This window comes from Muntiacus reevesi, chromosome 18 (assembly GCF_963930625.1).
Source record: "Muntiacus reevesi chromosome 18, mMunRee1.1, whole genome shotgun sequence".
NCBI lineage: Eukaryota > Metazoa > Chordata > Mammalia > Artiodactyla > Cervidae > Muntiacus > Muntiacus reevesi.
Genome location: NC_089266.1, coordinates 52298579 through 52320203, shown reverse-complemented (window position 1 = coordinate 52320203; position 21625 = coordinate 52298579). Strand labels below are relative to the sequence as shown.

Genomic DNA, 21625 nt, shown 5'->3' with positions numbered 1-21625 from the left:
TTGTGTTGCCACGGAGCCTTCAGAGTGAAATGGCTCAGCCTTTAAAGCTGCTCTAACTCAGGGGGTGTCTAAAGCTCTAGGAATAGAGTATCATTTACACTGTTCCTGGAGACCCCAATCCTCAGGAAAGGTTGAAAAATCTAATGACATTATCAAAAGACATCTGCGCAAATTAACTCAAGAAATGCAGGACAGCTGGATTAAAGTCCTACCCATAGCTTTAATGAGGGCTCAAACTGCCCCAAAAAAGGAGGGGCTGTCCCCCTTTGAATGTATTTATGGAAGGCCTTTCTTTTTTTTTTTTTAATTTTTTTTATTAGTTGGAGGCTAATTACTTCACAACATTTCAGTGGGTTTTGTCATACATTGACATGAATCAGCCATAGAGTTACACGTATTCCCCATCCCGATCCCCCCCTCCTACCTCCCTCTCCCCCCGACTCCTCTGGGTCCTCCCAGTGCACCAGGCCCAAGCACTTGTCTCATGCATCCCACCTGGGCTGGTGATCTGTTTCACCATAGATAATATACATGCTGTTCTTTCGAAACATCCCACCCTCACCTTCTCCCACAGAGTTCAAAAGTCTGTTCTGTACATCTGTGTCTCTTTTTCTGTTTTGCATATAGGGTTATCGTTACCATCTTTCTAAATTCCGTATATATGTGTTAGTATGCTGTAATGTTCTTTATCGTTCTGGCTTACTTCACTCTGTATAATGGGCTTCAGCTTCATCCATCTCATTAGAACTGATTCAAATGAATTCTTTTTAACGGCTGAGTAATATTCCATGGTGTATAGGTACCACAGCTTCCTTATCCATTCATCTGCTGATGGGCATCTAGGTTGTGGAAGGCCTTTCTTATGCACAGACATTGTTATAGATCCTGAAGCCTTGGAGTTAACTAATTATGTAACTCAGCTCTCAACTTTTCAACAGGCATTAACAGAACTGCGGGAGTCGACTCCTGACCCAGCCTCTGAATCCAGCAAGCCTCTATTTGAGCCAGGAACCGAGGTCCTCATAAAAACATTGGGATCTGGGGGCTCATCCCTCGAGCCCCTCTGGGAAGGCCCTTACCAGGTTATTCTTTCTTCTCCCACAGCTGTCAAAGTGCCAGGAATTGATTCATGGGTACATCACACTCGAGTCAAGAGGTGGCACCCTGACCAGAACTAAGTGATGTCATTTTATGTTTTTACTTTCTATGCTCTGACTTTGTATGTTTCAGATGGGCCTGATAATCTATGTGAGCCTACTTCTGCTGACTCCAGAAATCCTGAATCTGCCATTTGATCCTCAAGACAATGCCTTCCTGTCCTGGGCTCACTCCTATGCTGCATTCCAAATCAGTCTAACTGCTGGGTCTGTGGAGCACTCCCCTCTTCATCAGTGGAAGGCTTCCCGTGGTGGACATCTCCACTTCAAGGAAAAGACTTTCTCCAAGTCTGTGATTACCTTCGACAAAAATCACATGTGATGCCTCTTTTTCATCTGATGACATCTAACAACCCTAGAATGGACTGGTGCTCTGTACCTTAGCTATGAACATAACGTGACTTTTAATTTTGATTATACACTGTCTCAGTTTAATCACTATTTTGCTGCACATAAGACAAATAGGTCTAGATCTGATGGTTTTTTACCTGATGTTTATCAAATATGGGATGAGGTTATATGGCTAACTCCTGAAAAGGGATGTCTAATATCTACTGCCCCTATATGCTGGGAACAAACAGAGCCATCCCCCAAAGTTAGCCAACAGCTTAATTACAATGATTGGAAACAACTGGGATTTTTGCCTCAGGAAATATGTAACGTAATCATTCCCGTGTTTTCCAACCCCGGTTCAGGATCTCCCTTTGTCTGGCCAGGCACAAATTGGGACTGGATATCTCAGTCACGCTGGCTTGCTCCAAACGGGACTTATTGGATATGTGGCTCTTACCTATGGGCTTGGCTTCCCCCTGGCTGGATAGGGAGATGCACCCTGGATCTAGCCTTTACTCATGGCTTTATATTTTCAGAGCTTCCAGAAAACCTGCTAATTTACCCCACCTTAAAACTCGGTAGGCAAGGTCTGTATTTCACTGGTATGATTATCTGGCTGCAGTGCTTGTCCCCTCTTTGGGAACTACAGATGCTATGCTACGAGTAGATGCTCTGACTAATTTTACTCAACAGGATTACAAGATTCTCAAAAAGCTATTTCAGCTCTTAATGCTGAACAAGCACAGATTAGAAAGGTGGTTTTACAAAACAGATTGGCTTTAGATATTCTGACAGCTGCACAAGGAGGAACTTGTGCCATCATTCATACTCAGTGCTGTACATATATACCTGATATGAGCACTAATGTTACTCATTTTACTAAACACAAGAACCAGATGATTGGGGCCATGGATAATCCTGAAGCCTCAATCGCCTCACTTTGGGAGACGTTAACTAGTTCCCCATGGTGGAAAACTATCTTAATTACAATAATCCTGATTGTTTTGTTTTTGCTGTTTCCTCCCTGCATCTGTAACTGTGTAACTGGATTTGTTTCTAGTCGGATGGAAGCTTTTAAGTTACAAATGGTTGCTCAAACTTCTGCTATCACCGCAGCTTCTTCCGACTACTATTTGGGGCCCCTGGATCAGACATCCTCACTATGAGGATTAGGAGAATATGTTGCCTCACCAATTTAGGGACAATGCCCCTTGTCAGCTCGGAAGCAGTTATGCAATGAGAATGATGCCCCTTTTCCCTAGGCAACATAATTCTCCTAAAAGAAAAGGGGCGGACTAGTGGGTAACAGGCAGGAAGGCCAGAGGGTCTCCAAATGGAGGAAAGAGGCTGCAAGTCCCAGACATTTTTATCTCTCAAGTGGCAGGAAGAAACAAACCAGCGACACGTTTTTCCTTCTCTATACAAATTTAAAAGGAGTTTTCTCTTAAAAAGCTGTGTTGCCATGACACCTGGTCTCACCTAAAGCTAACTACTCTCAAACCTTGAGTTAACCAATACATTTCTTTTTCTTATGGAAATGTTGTCTTAAGCTCTGTTAATGTACCCCAGACTCTATCTTCAAGTTGGTTCCTCCAAACGGCCTAACTTACTTACTCAGGTATTGTTCCCCTAATCGATGTAAACGAAACTATTTGTTGGTATTCTGCCCTTCTACAAGACTCAAGTCAATCGTTTTATGGCTAGGGATGAATTATCTGGTGCCATTCTACATTTTATGACATTCCTTTCGTTTCATTAACAGACTGTGAATGACTATATAACATACAGCTAAAGACTAGGAGGGGGGAACTCTTTTGCCTATGCCTATGTCAGAAGCTTTCTCTGTCCCCTTTATACTTTAATAAAACTTTATTACACAAAAGCTCTGAGCGATCCAGCCTCGTCTCTGGCTCCGGATTGAATTCATCTCCTCCGGAGGCCAAGAATCCCGCGTCTTATCCTTCAGCAACAACCTTTCACTTAAATCATGTTATTTCTAGCCAATCAGTTTAAATGTCAAAATGCTTAACTTAATATCTCTGTGGCTTCTTTTGACACTTTAAGTCACCACCCTTTTTCATGCCCCCTGGCCTTTTTACAATGGACCAAATGTATAGGCTTAAGATTAATGTGGATGTGAGAGTTGGACTGTGAAGAAAGCTGAGCGCCGAAAAATTGATGCTTTTGAACTGTGGTGTTGGAGAGGACTCTTGAGAGTCCCTTGGACTGCAAGGAGATCCAACCGGTCCATCCTAAAGGAGATCAGTTCTGGGTGTTCGTTGGAAGGACTGATGCTGAAGCTGAAACTTCAATACTTTGACCACCTCATGCGAAGAGTTGGAAAAGCCCCTGATGCTGGGAGGGATTTGGGGCAGGAGGAGAAGGGGATGACAGAGGATGAGATGGCTGGATGGCATCACGACTCGATGGGCATGGGTTTGGGTAGACTCCGGGAGTTGGTGATGGACAGGGAGGCCTGGTGTGCTGCGATTCATGGGGTCGCAAAGAGTCAGACACGACTGAGCGACTGAACTGAACTGAACTGAAGATTAATGACCACCAGTTGTATTTCCTTTAGGCATATGGAGCAAAAGTTAATTACTGCCCTTCTCTGAATCTGAATGCTGATAATATATCAGACCAAGGACACATTCCAGGAATTCGAGACAAATGATACAGTCTCAGAGTTCTACACTGACTGCCTAGCAACTTTTATTCAATCCACTTCTCTAGAGATAGAGACTCTAAGTGCCATTATGGAGAGAGAGGCAATGACGGATCTGGCTTCTTTGAGCTGTGTAGGAACATTGTTAGGGGATGGCAGTTAGGTTCTCCACCAGTGGGGCGATCCAGTGGATCTTGAAATATCATCTTAGGCTCCATTTCCATAACCATTTGAAGTTTGATAGCTTCTATGTGGGACATTACAGGCAAGAGAGCCAATTTAGAATATAATGACCAAAAAGCAATAAGAGCAAAATAAGGCTTCCAATGAGGACCAGGGGTTTCCACAAGGTACCCAGCTCCATAAGACAGTCCCAAAAGGAGGAGCGGAACCAGCCATCTCCTGGACTTGACTTTTCATGTCTTGAAGAGAATCAGACACATTTTGTGAGCAATCATGTATATATACATTCTGTATATATATATACACATAATTCATACAACATTCTGTATGAATTATAGCACGGCTTCCTCCCTGTGCAGCCATTAATATATCTAATGCCATTCTGTTTTAGAGTACAGCTTTGCACAATAAAGTTTGTTCTGAATTTAAGGCAGCAATCGCCATTGTACTATCATTTAAAGCTTGTCTTGTAAAATTAGCCAAGGCTTCTACTTTGAGCATTATGTCAGTGGTGCCAAGTGATGGCACAAATATGGCAGCTAGGAAATTACAGTGGAACCAAGATCATGTCCACAGGGCCCAGATAAGTAAATCTTCTAACACAACATGCTCAGACACACACTACTCTATTTTGTTCTTCTTAACGTAATAATGACCTCTCAAGTGCCTTTAGATTGGAAACAGGATACTGTTTTCATTTCATGGGCACATTCTTAAGCAGTGTTCCAAAACTGGTCAGACTGTTGGGTCTGTGTAGCCCTATAATTACCCTCCATTCATGGACTGCCTTGGTTAGTGTCACCCTTAGATGGACCCGATTTTCAAAAGGTATGTCATTCTATTCAAGAAGATCAAACCAAAAATATAAATGTCCGTAACATGACTTTATTGACTTGGTGTAATAATATGAATGGACTGGGACATAATTTACATTTTGATTATGATTGAACAGAAAGAGATACCTATAGCTATTATATAAAAGAAACAACCAATACTAGCCATGCCCACAGAGAAATTAAAACTTCACGATACACTGCCCAACAAATATACCAAATTTGGGACCAGGATATGTGGATAACTCCAGAAAAGGGACAATTGATAAAAACAACTCCCATTTGTTGTGGACAAAATAATTATACCAAGTTATATCCTGACAGTATTAAACCTTTAGGATTCTTACCAAAGTCTTTATGTAACCGAGCAATAATAGCAAATCACGTGAGCTCAACAGATTCAGTCATATGGCCAGGGACTGACTGTCACTGTAGCGGATTTATGCCACACGCCGTGTCTCCCAGGACTGCTGCTGCCACAGCCCTAGTCCCTGCGGCAGACCACTTGTAACTTGTGCCTCCGCAGGAGACCCACAAACACACAAAGACAGGCCTGGCTCAGTCTCTGTTTTCCTGTTTTACAAAATTTGCTTATTGCATAAGCACACGTGTGACTGAGCTTTTGCTAGAATGATGACATATAGTTCCGTATGAGATCAGTGATTGTAATAGTGTAACTCTGGGCATGGGAAGAAGGAACAAGAGGGAACATTTTCCTGGACCATAAGAGGCCAGCGAGACAGGTGGTCTGGAGCCTTTTGACAGTGTTAATGAGGCCTAGTCTAATATGAGCAGCACATTGAGTAGCCTATCAGTGAAATCTTTGCCAGACCTGGGAATAAGCGTTCTTAGCAATGTGGAAGGAGGTGAGAGAAATAAACAGTCAAGAGCAGCCTTGGGGCAAAGTTCTGTTTCCCCATCACTGGATGCACACAATATCTTTGACCTGTTTTGTAGATACTGAAACCCTCTGCAGGTAATGGCTAAAAATAGTATGCTGCCCATAGGCATGTAGACCCCAGATCAGCTGAACTTCAAGAATGACGATGTGCACTGCTACTTACCTCACTACCAACCCATCAGTAGAATGTCCATGAGCTGATCACGCCCTCTTTGAACAATTACTATAAAACTTCTCACTATCTTCCCCAAGTGGGGACTCATGGTTTTGAGGGCATTAGCCCACTGTGGACCCCTTTGCTTGACAAAACAATAAAACTGTCCTTTTATGCTTCACCCCAAACTCCATCTCTGAGATGTGACTTGCCACTGGTGTACAGAGAAGCTGAGCATTTGGCATCAGGTATTTCCTGATGCTGCTATTACTAAAAGGCCTTGAACTCTCTGTGCTGATGTATAAGAAACTGTTGGCCTTTTTAGACTGGACTACTTGTCTTCCAGTCTCTATTTCTCAGGCCAGTTCCCTAATGGGGAGGCATCTAACTGTGTTAAACAGATATAACTAGACTGAGATAAGTCCAGGAACACATGTCATCCAATGTCAGCAAAGCTCTGAAAATACAAATTAGCCACAGGACAGTTCCATGTCCACTGTGAAGCCTCCAGGTCTGCTTCACACCCAGAGCAAAAGAAGGACCTGCCCAGTCTGGATCTGACAATGCCCCATCTCTGCCCATTCCAAAAAATTTCAAACCTAAGACATATCACATCATAACATGACCAAGAGCCAGGGACAGTCAGACCTGTAACCCTGACTCCAGTAGCTCACTATATGCACATAGGAAGACAGTGTTATCCTACACAGTCTTCCAGAAGGAATTTCCAACTTGTAATTGTTCAGAACCAACTATGTCAAGATCCACCTAGAGATACAGCTTCATTAACTCATAAAACATGCAACCCAGAGGCGAGAGCCTTGAGAATCAAGCCCCAGAGTTCAGGGAATGGTCAGACAAAGAAAAACTTGGCTGAGAAGCAGAAATGTCTCTCAAAGAAAACAAGAAGAACCTGTAGTCCCTCACTTGGCTTTCCTGGACAACTGCCTTCTTTTGAGATGCCCAGCTCGTTTACCTGGATTCATCAGAAGAGAAGCAGCTTCTAACTACCTTGCATCAGCCAGAGGAAAGGAATACCACTTTTTGGAAGGTAAATTCAGGGGACTGGTTTTGGGGTGATGAATTCCTGACAGTCCCCCAGAGTATTTCCAATGCAAAGTATAATTTTATAAAGAAGTTTACATTTTAACTTGTCTGTCTATCAAATCCATTTTCATGAAATTTTCTATTCTTGAACCTTCCTGTTTCCTTCCTATAATGATCTAATGAACTTGATGATATATAACATTATAATCGGGCTTTAAATCAATAAGGTCTTGGATATTGGTGTTTTTTAATGGCTCAGCCTGTAGAAGGTATGAAGTCATAGAATCCTAGGAATCATCTAAGCCAACCACTGGTTTTGCAACTAGAGTATACAAGGAAACAGAAGGTGAAGTGACTAGTCCAGAGCCACACAGTGACAGAGACAGGAATTTAAGCTACCCTTGACAACAAGTGCAGGGCTCTTGTCACTTCTCTGGTGGCCAAAATGGAACTGTATTTTGAAATTTTGACCATCCAAAAAGGGAACATTTGAAAACTACTGTAAATCTCAGAGATGAATCTATTGGCTTCCACAATGATAGGATGAAAAGTAAAAGAATTCAAAAGGACAGTGGATAAAGGAATGGGGAAGAAGTCATTTAATTGTTCCTAATTTTAAGAGCTAAAGTGACAAGCCTGCTCAGAGACTGGAGTTTTGCCTTCCATGATGGCAGCAGGACCATGTAGTTAAGCTGGAAAATGAGAAGAGGATTTGTCTCCTCCAGGGTCAGCAACAGTGTATCAGCCAATCCCTGCCACTCAGCCGTTTCCTCCTGCGTGTGCCCAGAGTCACAGGGTGTTTCCTCCTGAAACTGAGTCTCCTCCAAGCCACATCCCAGCCCCTCAAAATCTCTCTTTCTGGGCCTTTCCCTGAAATTAATTCCTGATAGATGGTATAAAAGACCACCAAACCCTGCCATTTGGCAATTTCCTCAAGCATCTGTCTAGTCACGGAGTGTTTCCTGCTGAACCTGAGTCTCCTGCCAGCCACATCAGCCCCTCAAAATCGTCCCTTCTGGGCCTTTCTCTGAAATTAACTCTTGGTAGATGGTATAAAAGGCCAGCTCCTCCAAGCAGAGAAACTCCCCCTGGCTGCCACAGGAGGCCAAGGCACTCTATAGGTAAGACTCATTGATTTTAATTTTTCCTGGTGTCTGCAAAGTCGATGATGAAATATCCTAAAGTCTTCTCAGAAAGCTTGGTACAGTAAACCTCCTACATAGGAACCTTCAGATTTTAAACTTTCAAAGATGGGAAGCTGCGTGCTATCCACGTCAGGTGTTAGTGAAAGTGCACATTGCCCTCCTTCCCCTATTGCTGGCAATCCTTCAGCTCCACCATCTCCCACCTCCTCTCCCTCCTCCAGTCAGGAACTCGTCCTGCCTGCACACTCGGTGCCAGCCCCTGTATACCAACTGTTGTACTGTCCCACTGTACTTTCCAAGGTACTGTACTGTAAGATCTCAAATGTTCTATTGTGTTTGCTTTTTGTGTGTGATTTGTGTGAAAAGTATTATAAACCTATGATAGTACAGTACCATGTAGCCGATTGTGTTAGTTGGGTACTTAGGCTAACTTTGTGGGACTTATGAACAAATTGGACTTACAAATCTGCCCTCAGAATGGAACTCATTCATATATAGGGGGCTTGCAGTACTGGATTTGCACTTGTCATCATCCAGCATTTTCTAGCACCAGATTCAGCTGCCACCTTGGAAGGTCATCCCTGTTCAGTGTAAGGGAGAATATTATTGAATTCACTGTGGGGAAAAGAGGCTTTTCTGAGTCTGAAAACAGAGTCATAGAATCGTAAACACTCAGGGCTTGAAGATGCCATATTCCTCTCATCCATCCTGTTTGGGAACTAAAGCCTAACAGAGATCATAAGTCCAGGATATTCAGAAAGTTGGGGAAAAATAGTAACAGAATGATGCTCTCTATGGTGTTCTTGAGACTGATGCAATACGATATGATCTATAGTGAAAATTTTGTGGTATTTACAGGGTTATCTATCATAGCCAGGCATATCATATCATCTTCTTTCTATCAGTATTATCTCATGCTATCTACAGAAAACCTGGACATCTAGTTAACCCAGAAAGTCTAGTTCTAGGTGTCTCCAATGTCCTGTGGACACTTGGTTCTTAATCAGATTTATGAATTGCAGCAATATTTAAATGGGTTTCATCCAGGGAGGATACAGAGTGATTGAATCATATTGTTTTTTTAAGGAACTGGGTAACCCTGGACTTCCCAGGTGGCTCAGTAGTATAGAATCCACCTGCCAATGCAGGAGATGCAGGTTCGATCCCTGGGTGAGGAAGCTCCCCTGGAGTAGGGAATGGAAATCCACTCCAGTGTTCTTTCCTGGAAAATTCCCAGGACAGTGGAGCCTGGTGGCCTACAGTCCATGGGGTTGCAAGAAGTCAGACAAAAGAGAGCAACTGAGCAGGCACGCACACAGCCCTATGGCTAAGAGAGATTTTTCCCACTGTAGAGAGCTTGATAGAGCTATATGTTTTTTCATTTTTTTCATTTATATTTATTAGTTGGAGGCTAATTACTTTACAATATTGTAGTGGGTTTTGTCATACATTGACATGAATCAGCCCTGGAGTTACATGAATTCCCCATCCCGATCCCCCCTCCCACCTCCCTCTCCACCGGATTCCTCTGGGTCTTCCCAGTGCACCAGGCCCGAGCACTTGTCTCATGCATCCAACCTGGGCTGGTGATCTGTTTCACTATAGATAATATACATGTTTCGATGCTGTTCTCTCGAAACATCCCACCCTCGCCTTCTCGCACAGAGTCCAAAATTTTGTTCTGTACATCTGTGTCTCTTTGTCTGTTTTGCATATAGGGTTATAATTACCATCTTTCTAAATTCCATATGTATGTGTTAGTATGCTGGAATGTTCTTTATCTTTCTGGCTTACTTCACTCTGTATAATGGGCTCCAGTTTCATCCATCTCACTAGAACTGATTCAAATGAATTCTTTTTAATGGCTGAGTAATATTCCATGGTGTATATGTACCACAACTTCCTTATCCATTCATCTGCTGATGGGCATCTAGGTTGCTTCCATGTCCTGGCTATTATAAACAGTGCTGCGATGAACACTGGGGTGCACGTGTCTCTTTCAGATCTGGATTCCTCAGTGTGTATGCCCAGAAGTGGTATTGCTGGGTCATATGGCAGTTCTATTTCCAGTTTTTTAAGAAATCTCCACACTGTTTTCCATAGTGGCTGTACTAGTTTGCATTCCCACCAACAGTGTAAGAGGGTACCCTTTTCTCCACACCCTCTCCAGCATTTATTGCTTGTAGACTTTTGGATAGCAGCCATCCTGATTGGCATGTAATGGTACCTCATTTTGGTTTTGATTTGCATTTCTCTGATGATGAGTGACATTGAGCATCTTTTCATGTGTTTCTTAGCCATCTGTATGTCTTCTTTGGAGAAATGTCTGTTTAGTTCTTTGGCCCATTTTTTGATTGGATCATTTATTTTTCTGGAATTGAGCTGCAGGAGTTGCTTGTATATTTTTGAGATTAATCCTTTGTCTGTTGCTTCATCTGCTCTTATTTTCTCCCAATCTGAGGGCTTTCTTTTCACCTTATTTATACTTTCCTTTGTTGTGCAAAAGCTTTTAATTTTCATTAGGTCCCATTTGTTTATTTTTGCTTTTATTTCCAATATTCTGGGAGGTGGGTCATAGAGGATCCTGCTGTGATTCATGTCGGAGAGTGTTTTTGCCTATGTTCTCCTCTAGGAGTTTTATAGTTTCTGCTCTTACATTTAGATCTTTAATCCATTTTGAGTTTATTTTTGTGTATGGTGTTAGAAAGTGTTCTAGTTTCATTCTTTTACAAGTGGATGACCAGTTTTCCCAGCACCACTTGTTAAAGAGGTTGTCTTTTTTCCATTGTATATCCTTGCCTCCTTTGTTGAAGATAAGGTGTCCATAGGTTCTGGGATTTATCTCTGGGCTTTCTATTCTGTTCCATTGATCTATATTTCTGTCTTTGTGCCAGTACCATACTATCTTGATGACTGTGGCTTTGTAGTAGAGCCTGAAGTCAGGCAGGTTGATTCCTCCAGTTCCATTCTTCTTTCTCAAGATTACGTTGGCTATTCGAGGTTTTTTGTATTTCCATACAAGTTGAAAATTTATTTGTTCTAATTCTGTGAAAAATACCGTTGGTAGCTTAATAGGGATTGCATTGAATCTATAGATTGCTTTGGGTAGTATAGCCATTTTGACAATATTGATTCTTCCAATCCATGAACACGGTATGTTTCTCCATCTGTTTGTGTCCTCTTTGATTTCTTTCATCAGTGTTTTACAGTTTTCTATGTATAGGTCTTTTGTTTCTTTAGGTAGATATACTCCTAAGTATTTTATTCTTTTTGTTGCACTGGTGAATGGTATTGTTTCCTTAATTTCTCTTTCTGTTTTCTCATTGTTAGTGTATAGGAATGCAAGGGATTTCTGTGTGTTAATTTTATATCCTGCAACTTTACTATATTCGTTGATTAGCTCTAGTAATTTTCTGGTAGAGTCTTTAGGGTTTTCTATGTAGAGGATCATGTCATCTGCAAACAGCGAGAGTTTCACTTCTTCTTTTCCTATCGGGATTCCTTTTACGTCTTTTTCTGCTCTGATTGCTGTGGCCAAAACTTCCAAAGCTATGTTGAATAGTAGTGGTGAGAGTGGGCACCCTTGTCTTGTTCCTGATTTCCGCGGAAATGCTTTCAATTTTTCACCATTGAGGGTGATGCTTGCTGTGGGTTTGTCATATATAGCTTATATTATGTTGAGGTATATTCCTTCTACTCCTGCTTTCTGGAAAGTTTTAATCATAAATGGGTGTTGAATTTTGTCAAAGGCTTTCTCTGCATCTATTGAGATAAACATATGGTTTTTATCTTTCAATTTGCTAATGTGGTGTATTACATTGATTGATTTGTGGATATTAAAGAATCCTTGCATTCCTGGGATAAAGCCCACTTGGTCATGGTGTATGATTTTTTTAGTATGCTGTTGGATTCTGTTTGCTAGAATTTTGTTAAGAATTTTTGCATCTATGTTCATCAGTGATATTGGCCTGTAGTTTTCCTTTTTGTGGCATCTTTGTCTGGTTTTGGAATTAGGGTGATGGTGGCCTCATAGAATGAGTTTGGAAGTTTACCTTCTTCTGCAATTTTCGAAGAGTTTGAGTAAGATAGGTGTTAGCTCTTCTCTAAATTTTTGGTAGAATTCAGCTGTGAAGCCATCTGGTCCTGGGCTTTTGTTTGCTGGAAGATTTCTGATTATAGTTTTGATTTCCTTGCTTGTGATGGCTCTCTTAAGATCTTCTATTTCTTTCTGGTTCAGTTTTGGAAAGTTATACTTTTCTAAGAATTTGTCCATTTCTTCCAAGTTGTCCATTTTATGGGCATAGAGCTGCTGGTAGTAGTCTCTTATGATCCTTTGTATTTCAGTGTTGTCTGTCGTTACCTCTCCATTTTTTTTTTTCTAATGTTGTTAATTTGGTTCTTCTCCCTTTGTTTCTTAATGAGTCTTGCTAATGGTTTGTCAATTTTGTTTATCTTTTCAAAAAACCAGTTTTTAGCTTTGTTGATTTTTGCTATGGTCTCTTTAGTTTCTTTTGCATTTATTTCTGCCCTAATTTTTAAGATTTCTTTCCTTCTACTAACCCTGGGGTTCTTCATTTCTTCCTTCTCTAATTGCGTTAGGTGTAAAGTTAGGTTATTTATTTGACTTTTTTCTTGTTTCTTGAGGTAAGCCTGTAATGCTATGAACCTTCCCCTTAGCACTGCTTTTACAGAGTCCCATAGGTTTTGGGTTGTTGTGTTTTCATTTTCATTCATTTCTATGCATATTTTTTTTTCTTTTTTGATTTCTTCTATGATTTGTTGGTTATTCAGAAGCGTGTTATTTAGCCTCCATATGTTTGAATTTTTAATGATTTTTTTTCTGTAATTGAGATCTAATCTTACTGCACTGTGGTCAGAAAAGATGACTGGAATGATTTTAATTTTTTTGAATTTTCCAAGACTAGATTTATGGCCCAGGATGTGATCTATTCTGGAGAAGGTTCTGTGTGCACTTGAGAAAAAGGTGAAGTTGATTGTTTTGGGGTGAAATGTCCTATAGATATCAATTAGGTCTAGCTGGTCCATTGTGTCATTTAAGGTTTGTGTTTCCTTGTTAATTTTCTGTTTAGTTGATCTATCCATAGTTGTGAGTGGGGTATTAAAGTCTCCCACTATTATTGTGTTGCTATTAATTTCCTCTTTCATACTCGTTAACGTTTGCCTTATATATTGTGGTGCTCCTATGTTGGGTGAATATATATTTATAATTGCTATATCTTCTTCTTGGATTGATCCCTTGATCATTATGTAGTGTCCTTCTTTGTCTCTTTTCATATCCTTTAATTGAAAGTCTATTTTATCTGATATGAGTATTGTGACTCCTGCTTTCTTTTGTTCTCCGTTTGCTGGAAAAATATTTTTTTTCAGCCCTTCACTTTTAGTCTGTATGTGTCTCTTGTTTTAAGGTGGGTCTCTTGTAAACAGCATATATAGGGGTCTTGTTTTTGTATCCATTCCGCCAGTTTTGTCTTTTGGTTGGGGCATTCAATCCATTTACATTTAAGGTAATTATTGATAGGTATGGTCCTGTTGCCATTTACTTTGTTGTTTTGGGTTCACATTTATACAACCTTTCTGCGTTTCCTGTCTAGAGAAGATCCTTTAGCATTTGTTGAAGAGCTGGTTTAGTGGTGCTGAATACTCTCAGCTTTTGCTTGTTTGTAAAGCTTTTGAATTTGCCTTCATATCTGAATGAGATCCTTGCTGGGAACAGTAATCTAGGTTGTAGGTTATTCTCTTTCATTATTTGAAGTATGTCCTGCCATTCCCTTCTGGCCTGGAGGGTTTCTATTGATAGATCAGCTGTTATCCTTATGGGAATCCCTTTGTGTGTTCTTTGTTGTTTCTCCCTTGCTGCTTTTAATATTTGTTCTTTGTGTTTGATCTTTGTTAATTTGATTAATATGTGTCGTGGGGTGTTTCGCCTTGGGTTTATCCTGTTTGGGACTCTCTGGGTTTCTTGGACTTGGGTGGCTATTTCCTTCCCCATTTTAGGGAAGTTTTCAGCTATTATCTCCTCGAGTATATTCTCATGGCCTTTCTTTTTGTCTTCTTCTTCTGGGACTCCTATGATTCGAATGTTGGGGTGTTTCACATTGTCCCAGAGGTCCCTGAGGTTGTCCTCATTTCTTTTTATTCTTTTTTCTTTTTTCCTCTCTGCTTCATTTATTTCCACCATTTTATCTTCTACCTCACTTATCCTATCTTCTGTCTCTATTATTCTACTCTTGGTTCCCTCCAGAGTGTTTTTGATCTCATTTATTGCATTATTCACTTTTAATTGACTCTTTTTTATTTCTTCTAGGTCCTTATTAAACATTTCTTGCATCTTCTCAATCTTTGTCTCCAGGCTATTTATCTGTAACTCCATTTTGTTTTCAAGATTTTGGATCATTTTTATTATCATTATTCTAAATTCTTTTTCTGGTAGATTCCCTATCTCCTCCTCTTTTGTTTGACTTGGTGGGCATTTTTCATGTTCCTTTACCTGTTGGGTATTTCTCTGCCTTTTCATCTTGTTTAGATTGCTGTGTCTGGAATGGGCTTTCTGTATTCTGGAGGTCTGTGGTTCCTTTTTATTGTGGAGGTTTCACCCAGTGGGTGGGGTTGGAAGATTGGCTTGTCAAGGTTTCCTGGTTAGGGAAGCTTGCGTCGGTGTTCTGGTGTGTGGAACTAGATTTCTTCTCTCTGGAGTGCAATGGAGTGCCCAGTAATGAGTTTTGAGATGGGTCTATATGTTAGGTGTGACTTTGGGCAACCTGTAAGTTGATGCTCAGGGCTATGTTCCTGCATTGCTGGAGAATTTGCCTAGTATGCCTTGCTCTGAAACTTACTGGCTCTTGGGTGGTGGTTGGTTTCAGTGTAGGTATGGAGGCTTTTGGACGGTCTCTTATTACTTAATGTTCCCTGTAGTCAGGAGTTTTCTGGTGTTCTCAGGTTTTGAGCTTAAGTCTCCTGCCTCTGGATTTCAGTTTTATTCTTCCAGTAGTCTCAAGACTTCTGCAACTATACAGCATTGATAATAAAACTTCTAGGTTAATGGTGAAAAGATTCTCCCCCCTGAGGGACACCCAGAGAGGTTCACAGAGTTAAATGAAAAAGAGGAGAGGGAGGAGGGAGATAGATATGAGCAGGAGGATAAAAAGGGGGACTCAAGAGGAGAGAGACAGATCTACGCAGTTGTCTGTTCTCAGAGTGCTCTCTGTAGCCCAGACACCCACAAAGATTCACAGAATTGGATTGGGAAGAGAAGGGGAAAGGAGGAAATAGAGGTGTTCTGAGGTAGAAAACAGAGAGTCAAGATTGGGAGAGAGTAATCAACACACTCCTGAATCAAAATAGGAACTGAATATTGGATTCTTAAATGTCCACAATTTATATCATATACTGAAAAATAAAGATTAAAAATCTAGAGTATAGGTTAGACTCTTAAAAATACAATATTAAAAACAAAAACAAAATAACAAAAAATTTTAGAAATATATATGAAGTTCGGTTTAAAAATAGGGCTTCTCTTTTTTTTTTTTTTTTTTTTTTTTTGCAACGTTATAGTGAAATGAAAATTAAGGAGTAGTAGAGGAGTAATAGAGGACTTTAAAAGGAAATAAGAGGAAAAGAAAGAAAGAGAAAAGAAGAGAAAAAGAAAAATAAAAACAAGAAAAAAATTTTTCCTAATTAAAATAATCATAAAAATCTATGAAAATGAAAGTTAAGGAGTAAAGGGGGAGTAATAGGGAATTTTAAAAGAAAATAAAAGAGAAAAAAGAAAAAAAATTTTTTTTAATTAAAAACAAAAAGTAAAGATATATATATCTAGGAATTTCTCTGGAGCTGTTGCGGTCAGTGTGGGTTCGGTTCAGTTTCAGATAGCTCCTTGTTCCAGCTTACACTTCTCGATATCTACAGGCCCCTTCCGGTGTAGTCGGTGTTATCCACAGGGATTTTAATCTGTTGCACAGGTCCCTTCTGAAGCGGTTCCCTTTGTTTATTTGGCTTCTGTTTACCGGTCTCTTCAATACCTAATTTCTGCCCTGACACAGGCGGGTGGAGGTGGTCTCTTGTTCACTTTCGCTAGTTCTGTCGCGCTTCGGAGAGGGACGGGCGCTGCTTTCCCCATCTACGCTGCTCAGGCTCCCGGCTGCTCTATATGGAGCGTGCCCTGCACTGCGCGCGCTTCCAGCCCTCGGGTGTTCCACAAAAGCGCAGACTCGGCTGCACCTGTGTTTTGTGCCTTCCCCGCCCCAGCGGCTCAGGCAGCCAGGAGCTTAACTGGCTCACTCTCCCCGGGTGCTGAGCACCTTCTCCCCTCCGCGGTCCCAGCCTCAGTTTCCACCCGTGCCAGTCAGGTGCGTGCGACTTCTCCCCTCCGTGTACCCAGCCACAGTCCCTGCCTGCGCCGATCGGGTGCCTGCGCCCTGTGTCTCGCCGCGACCCTCCCAGCGGATGTCAACCATCCAGAATCTCAGGAAGTCTTTGGTTAGAAAGTGGAGGCCTGTTTGCAGTGTGGTAGGGGATGCGGTCCTTGGGGCCGGGGATGCGGTCCTTGGGGCCGAGCCTGCCCCTTTCCCCTCCCCCCTGCCTCCTGCCTTCAGCGGTGCTGGGCCAGTCAGCAGCCTGCGAGCTCTTCTCTGGACTTGCTCAGACCCTTTGTTCTGCCTTCGGCCGGCACTGTGTTCAGGCCGATTAATTTTCTCTCTCTCTTTTGCTGTCCCACAGTTTAAGTTGGTAACTCTCAAAACCTCCCTCCGATTGTCCTCAGGGCACTCAGGCCCGGTTCTTACCCTAAGCAATGCCGCCTGCTCCTCTCCATTCCACCCCCACTTGCTGGTGGTGGATGCCGGCGTCTGGGGCACTTTTCTGCTGGGAAATGCTTTTAGGCAAGTAATCTGTGGGTTTTATTTATTCTTCTTCTCCCAGTTAGGTTGCCCTCCGAGATTCAAAAACTTCCCCCAGTCCCACCAGTGCGAGGGTTTCCTGGTGTTTGGAAACTTCCTCTATTAAGACTCCCTTCCTGGGACGGATCTCTGTCCTTAGCTCTTTTGTCTCTCTTTTTATCTTTTATATTTTGTCCTACCTCCTTTCGAAGACAAAGGGCTGCTTTTCTGGGTGCCTGATGACCTCAGCTAGCGATCAGAAGTTGTTTTGTGGTTTGCTCTGCATTCAATTGTTCTTTCGATGAATTTGTAGGGGAGAAAGTGGTCTCCCCGTCCTATTCCTCCACCATCTTGGCTCCTCCCATCACACAACTTCTTAACCCCATCACTGGATCCAGTCAGCCAGCCCACTATATTTGCAGGCCTCTGCATCAGCAGATTCAATCAACAGTGGATTGAAAGTATTTTTTTAGAAGATTCCAAGGACTCCCCTGGTGATCCAGTGGCTAAGATTCCATGCTCCCAGTACTGGGGACCTGGATTTGATCCCTGGTCGAGGAAGTAGATCCCACATGTGCAGCTAGAAGTTCACATGCCGCAACTAAAGATGCTACATGTTGTAACTGGCACCACTAAATAAATATATAAATTTTTTTTTAAAAAAAGATTCTAGAAAGCATCCCCTCAAAAAAAAATGCACTCTGGCAGCTATTTACATGACATTTACATTGCATTAAGTATTATAAGTTATCTAGAGATGATTTAAAGTATATAGGATAATGCGATAGATTTACAAATACTATGTCATTTTATAAAAAGGACATGAGCATTTTGGGGGTTCCTGGAACAAAGTCCCCGTGGATACAGAGGGATGACTATTCTTGTGGACTCCTAAAGAACAAAGATACCTTATTGAGGATCAGAGAGTATTCTTCTCATTCTTGGCTTTTCCTCCTGGGGAATGTTTCCTAATCTTGATCTCTTCCTGCTCAGATTTGGGGAGTGGGGATAATAGCAGAGAAAGCGGGAGACAGAGCAAAGGGCTCCTCCAAACAGTGGCATCTGATACCTTGCTCCTTGTTTCCCTGCTCCAAGCAAAGGCCACCAGCACCACCACCATCTCTGACGCTGTAAAGTCAAGATCCAGGTCAACAAGGCCTTCCTGGGCTTCCGGACCAGGTGAGTGAGACACACACACCACACACATTCCTTCCTGGGCTTCCTGTTAAGGATAAGTGTGTCTAGAGCAGTCTTGACAGGCGAGTGAGCCAAAGCAATTATACAGCCTGCCCTCACACCCCTCACCTGCAAGCAGGGGGCAAGCAGGAGTAAGAACCCACAGCTCCTAAAACCCTCAGCCTCGAAGTTTCCTCGAAGGGGATGTCTCATCTGATCCCATGAGTTCTTTCTTTCCTGTAGTTGAGTGATTCCTTGGGTCATGCCTTCCAGAGTCTCAGAAAACTGGTCAGTAGTTTTTCGTTCATTCAGCATGACTTAGAGCAAGCCCTTAGAAACAGAAGCTAAGAGCTGCATTCACATACATGTGACTTACAGGGGAGCACTCTCAGGAAGCTCTAGTGGAGTGAAGGAGTGAGGCCAGATGGGTAAAAAGAAGGCCGATAAGCAGGGATGCAGTTTCAGGTCCAGCCCCAGCTGACCTCTCAGGGAGATCCAGAGTGTGGGCTGTATCTCAGAGCCTGTCCTACCTCGAGCAAGGGAGCAGAGCATTCACTTGCCAGAGGTGTCCTTGACTCAGCCAGATGTGCTACAAGCTTGGTACTGGAGCGGCGGGAGGAGGGGGTTAGAGGGTGTAGGACACTGTGTGACTCCCAGTCATTCCGGACACCCAGCTCCCTGGACTCAGAAGCCATTGCCCAAGAAGGTTAGAGGCATGAGCCATCAGCAGCTCCACCCGCAGCAGCCAGGGGAGGGGCCCACAGGCACTCGGGGATCATACAGGACACCGGCAGAGTCAGCTACCTCCCAACCCTGTGGAGGGGCAGGGCTTCCTGAAATAAGCATGCAGCCTGCGTCCCTGCCCTCAGGAAGCACATGCTGGATCAAAGAGGCAGATAAACCAGAGTAACCACTTCACGGAGCTGAAATCCACCTTGCTCATTCCTCTCGCTGTCTCATTACTGAACTTGGGGTTTCACTCTCCCTTGGCCCTTGCATAAACTCTCAAGAGGTCCCACAACTTTTTGGCTGACTTTTAGAGGACAAGGTGTGCTCTGATCTCTTCTAGTCCCAAGAACAGTATCCTTTCAGGAACTCGAGTATCAGCAGAAGAAGATGAAGCCCCGAGCCTCTCACTTTCCTCTGCTCAGAACTGTTGAAGGCTTCAGAGAGAAGGAAGGGTCCATGGGGTCTGTTGCCCCTCTTTCCTGGGCTTCTTGCCATGCCCCAAGCAGGTTTCTAACTCTTAGGGATTAAGCTGAGGGGAGGTAGAAGAGATACAGGATGACAAAGCCTAAATCACTTGGATAATGTAGTGCCTGGGGGTGGGGTGGGGGGATCAGAGGTCCTTCCCTCCTTGGGCACTTTCTGCTCTCACACACTTTGCTGCCAAGTCTCTGACCTAGAGAAGTATCTGACCAGTAGCTCACAGCTCCAAACCTCAGCCCGGGAGCTTGTGACTCCCAACCTCATCCCTCCGCATATCATCTTGACCCAGGTCCTCTTTAAAGAGGCTCCAGAAGACTAAACACAGTTTTTCCAGGCAGGACCCTGATGTGTCTCCCTTTGCCTGGCAAAGCAATAACGTCATCATTTTCTACTCCACCCATAACTGTCTCCCGGATTTGATTTGGGACCACTGTACAGAGAGGGGCTTCCCAGGTGGCTCAGTGGTAAAGAATCTACCTGCCAATGCAGGAGACGCTGGTTCCATCCCTCAGGCAGGAAGATCCCCTGAAGGAGCAAATGGTAACCCACTCCAGTATTCCTGCCTGGAGAATCCCATGGACCAAAAACCAAACACAAAAGAGCCTGGTGGCCTACAGCCCATGGGTCACAAAGAGTCAGACACGACTGAGCATGCACACACACGTACGCTTGGAGGACTAAAAGCTTTGCCCTGCTGCTGGAGGATGTGTGGATTCAGGGCCCAGCTCCAGCCTGTCTGGCTCACTCTGCTGTTAGGTGCGCAGTGCCAGCCACCTCCTCTTTTCTTGTTTTCGTTAGGCTCCTTAGGCAGGTGTCAACGACCAGCCACAACTCCAGGACACACGGCGGCACCCTCTTCTTTTTCACCTTTTTTTAAAAAATTAACCTTTATTGGCGTATAGTTGCCTTACAATGTTGTGTTACTTTCTGTACAGCACAGTGAACCAGCTATATGTATCATGTATCCACTCCTTTCTGGATTTCCTTCCCAATTAGCTCACCACAGGTCATTGAATAGAGTTCCCTGTGCTACACACTCAGTTCTCATTAGTTACCTATTTTATATGTAAGAGTGTATATACGTCAGTCCCAATCTCCCAATTCGTAACATCCTCCCCCTTGGTATCCAGAAGTTTGTTCTCTACATCTGTGACTCTGTTTCTGCTTTGCCAATAAGCTCATCTGTACCGTTTTTCTAGATTCCACATATAAGTGATATTATACAATATTTGTTTCTCCTCTCTCTGACTTACTTCACTCTGTATGACAAAGGTAAAAAAATCTGTCTCTAGGTAAAACTATGGAACCTTCCACAAATTTGCCTGTCATCCTTGTGCAGGGGCCATGCTAATCCTTTCTGTATAGTCCCAATTTTAAGATATGTGCTGCCAAAGTAACCACCTGTCCTTCTCGTAAGGACCCTGTCATGCGACTGAGCGCAAAGACGAAGCCCCACAGTGGTGGGAGGGAAATATCCGGTATTTCAGCCACTGTCTCCCAGTGAACCTTCTTGCTCCCTCCTAAAGTCAACCCTTTTATAGCCCAAGGTGGGGATAGACTAAAAGCCGCAAAATCCATGTTCAGCACCTCCTTTTTGAGTCATGCTGCCCAGGATGACCAGCCCTGCCTTGGAACTCATCCCCACTGGTTAGTTCCTGGATTCAGGGACCTCATGGAGACATAATCACATTTAAACATTTTGGTCACAAACAAACAAACAATCCAGCGACCCACAAACTGTGATGAGGACGATGAAGGAAATAAACGGAACGGTGGTTGCTACTCTAGTTTCAGGAAGCAGGGAAGCCTGATGGAGGACGAGAAGGAACTATCCATGTAGCAAGCCAGGGCCTAGCATTACAGGGGCTGGGAGCAATGAAGGCAAAGGTTCTAAGGCAGGAAAGAGCTTCAGGTGCTCAGGCCACGGA

The 21625-nt window shown here is 42.9% G+C and overlaps 1 protein-coding gene and 1 non-coding gene across 2 annotated transcripts in view; one reads left to right on the top strand and one right to left on the bottom strand.

The window, feature by feature from the left end:
• LOC136150196 (lactoperoxidase-like) overlaps positions 1–21625 on the top strand; it is a 60003-nt gene that overhangs the window by 15528 nt on the left and 22850 nt on the right. Inside the window, 2 exon segments of the mRNA XM_065910940.1 lie at positions 18408–18443; positions 18446–18491. Of these exon segments, the coding sequence (XP_065767012.1) occupies positions 18408–18443; positions 18446–18491 (82 nt within the window).
• Positions 20992–21098, bottom strand: LOC136150386 (U6 spliceosomal RNA). Its single transcript, XR_010659819.1, has one exon. It is a non-coding gene; the product is annotated as a U6 spliceosomal RNA (small nuclear RNA).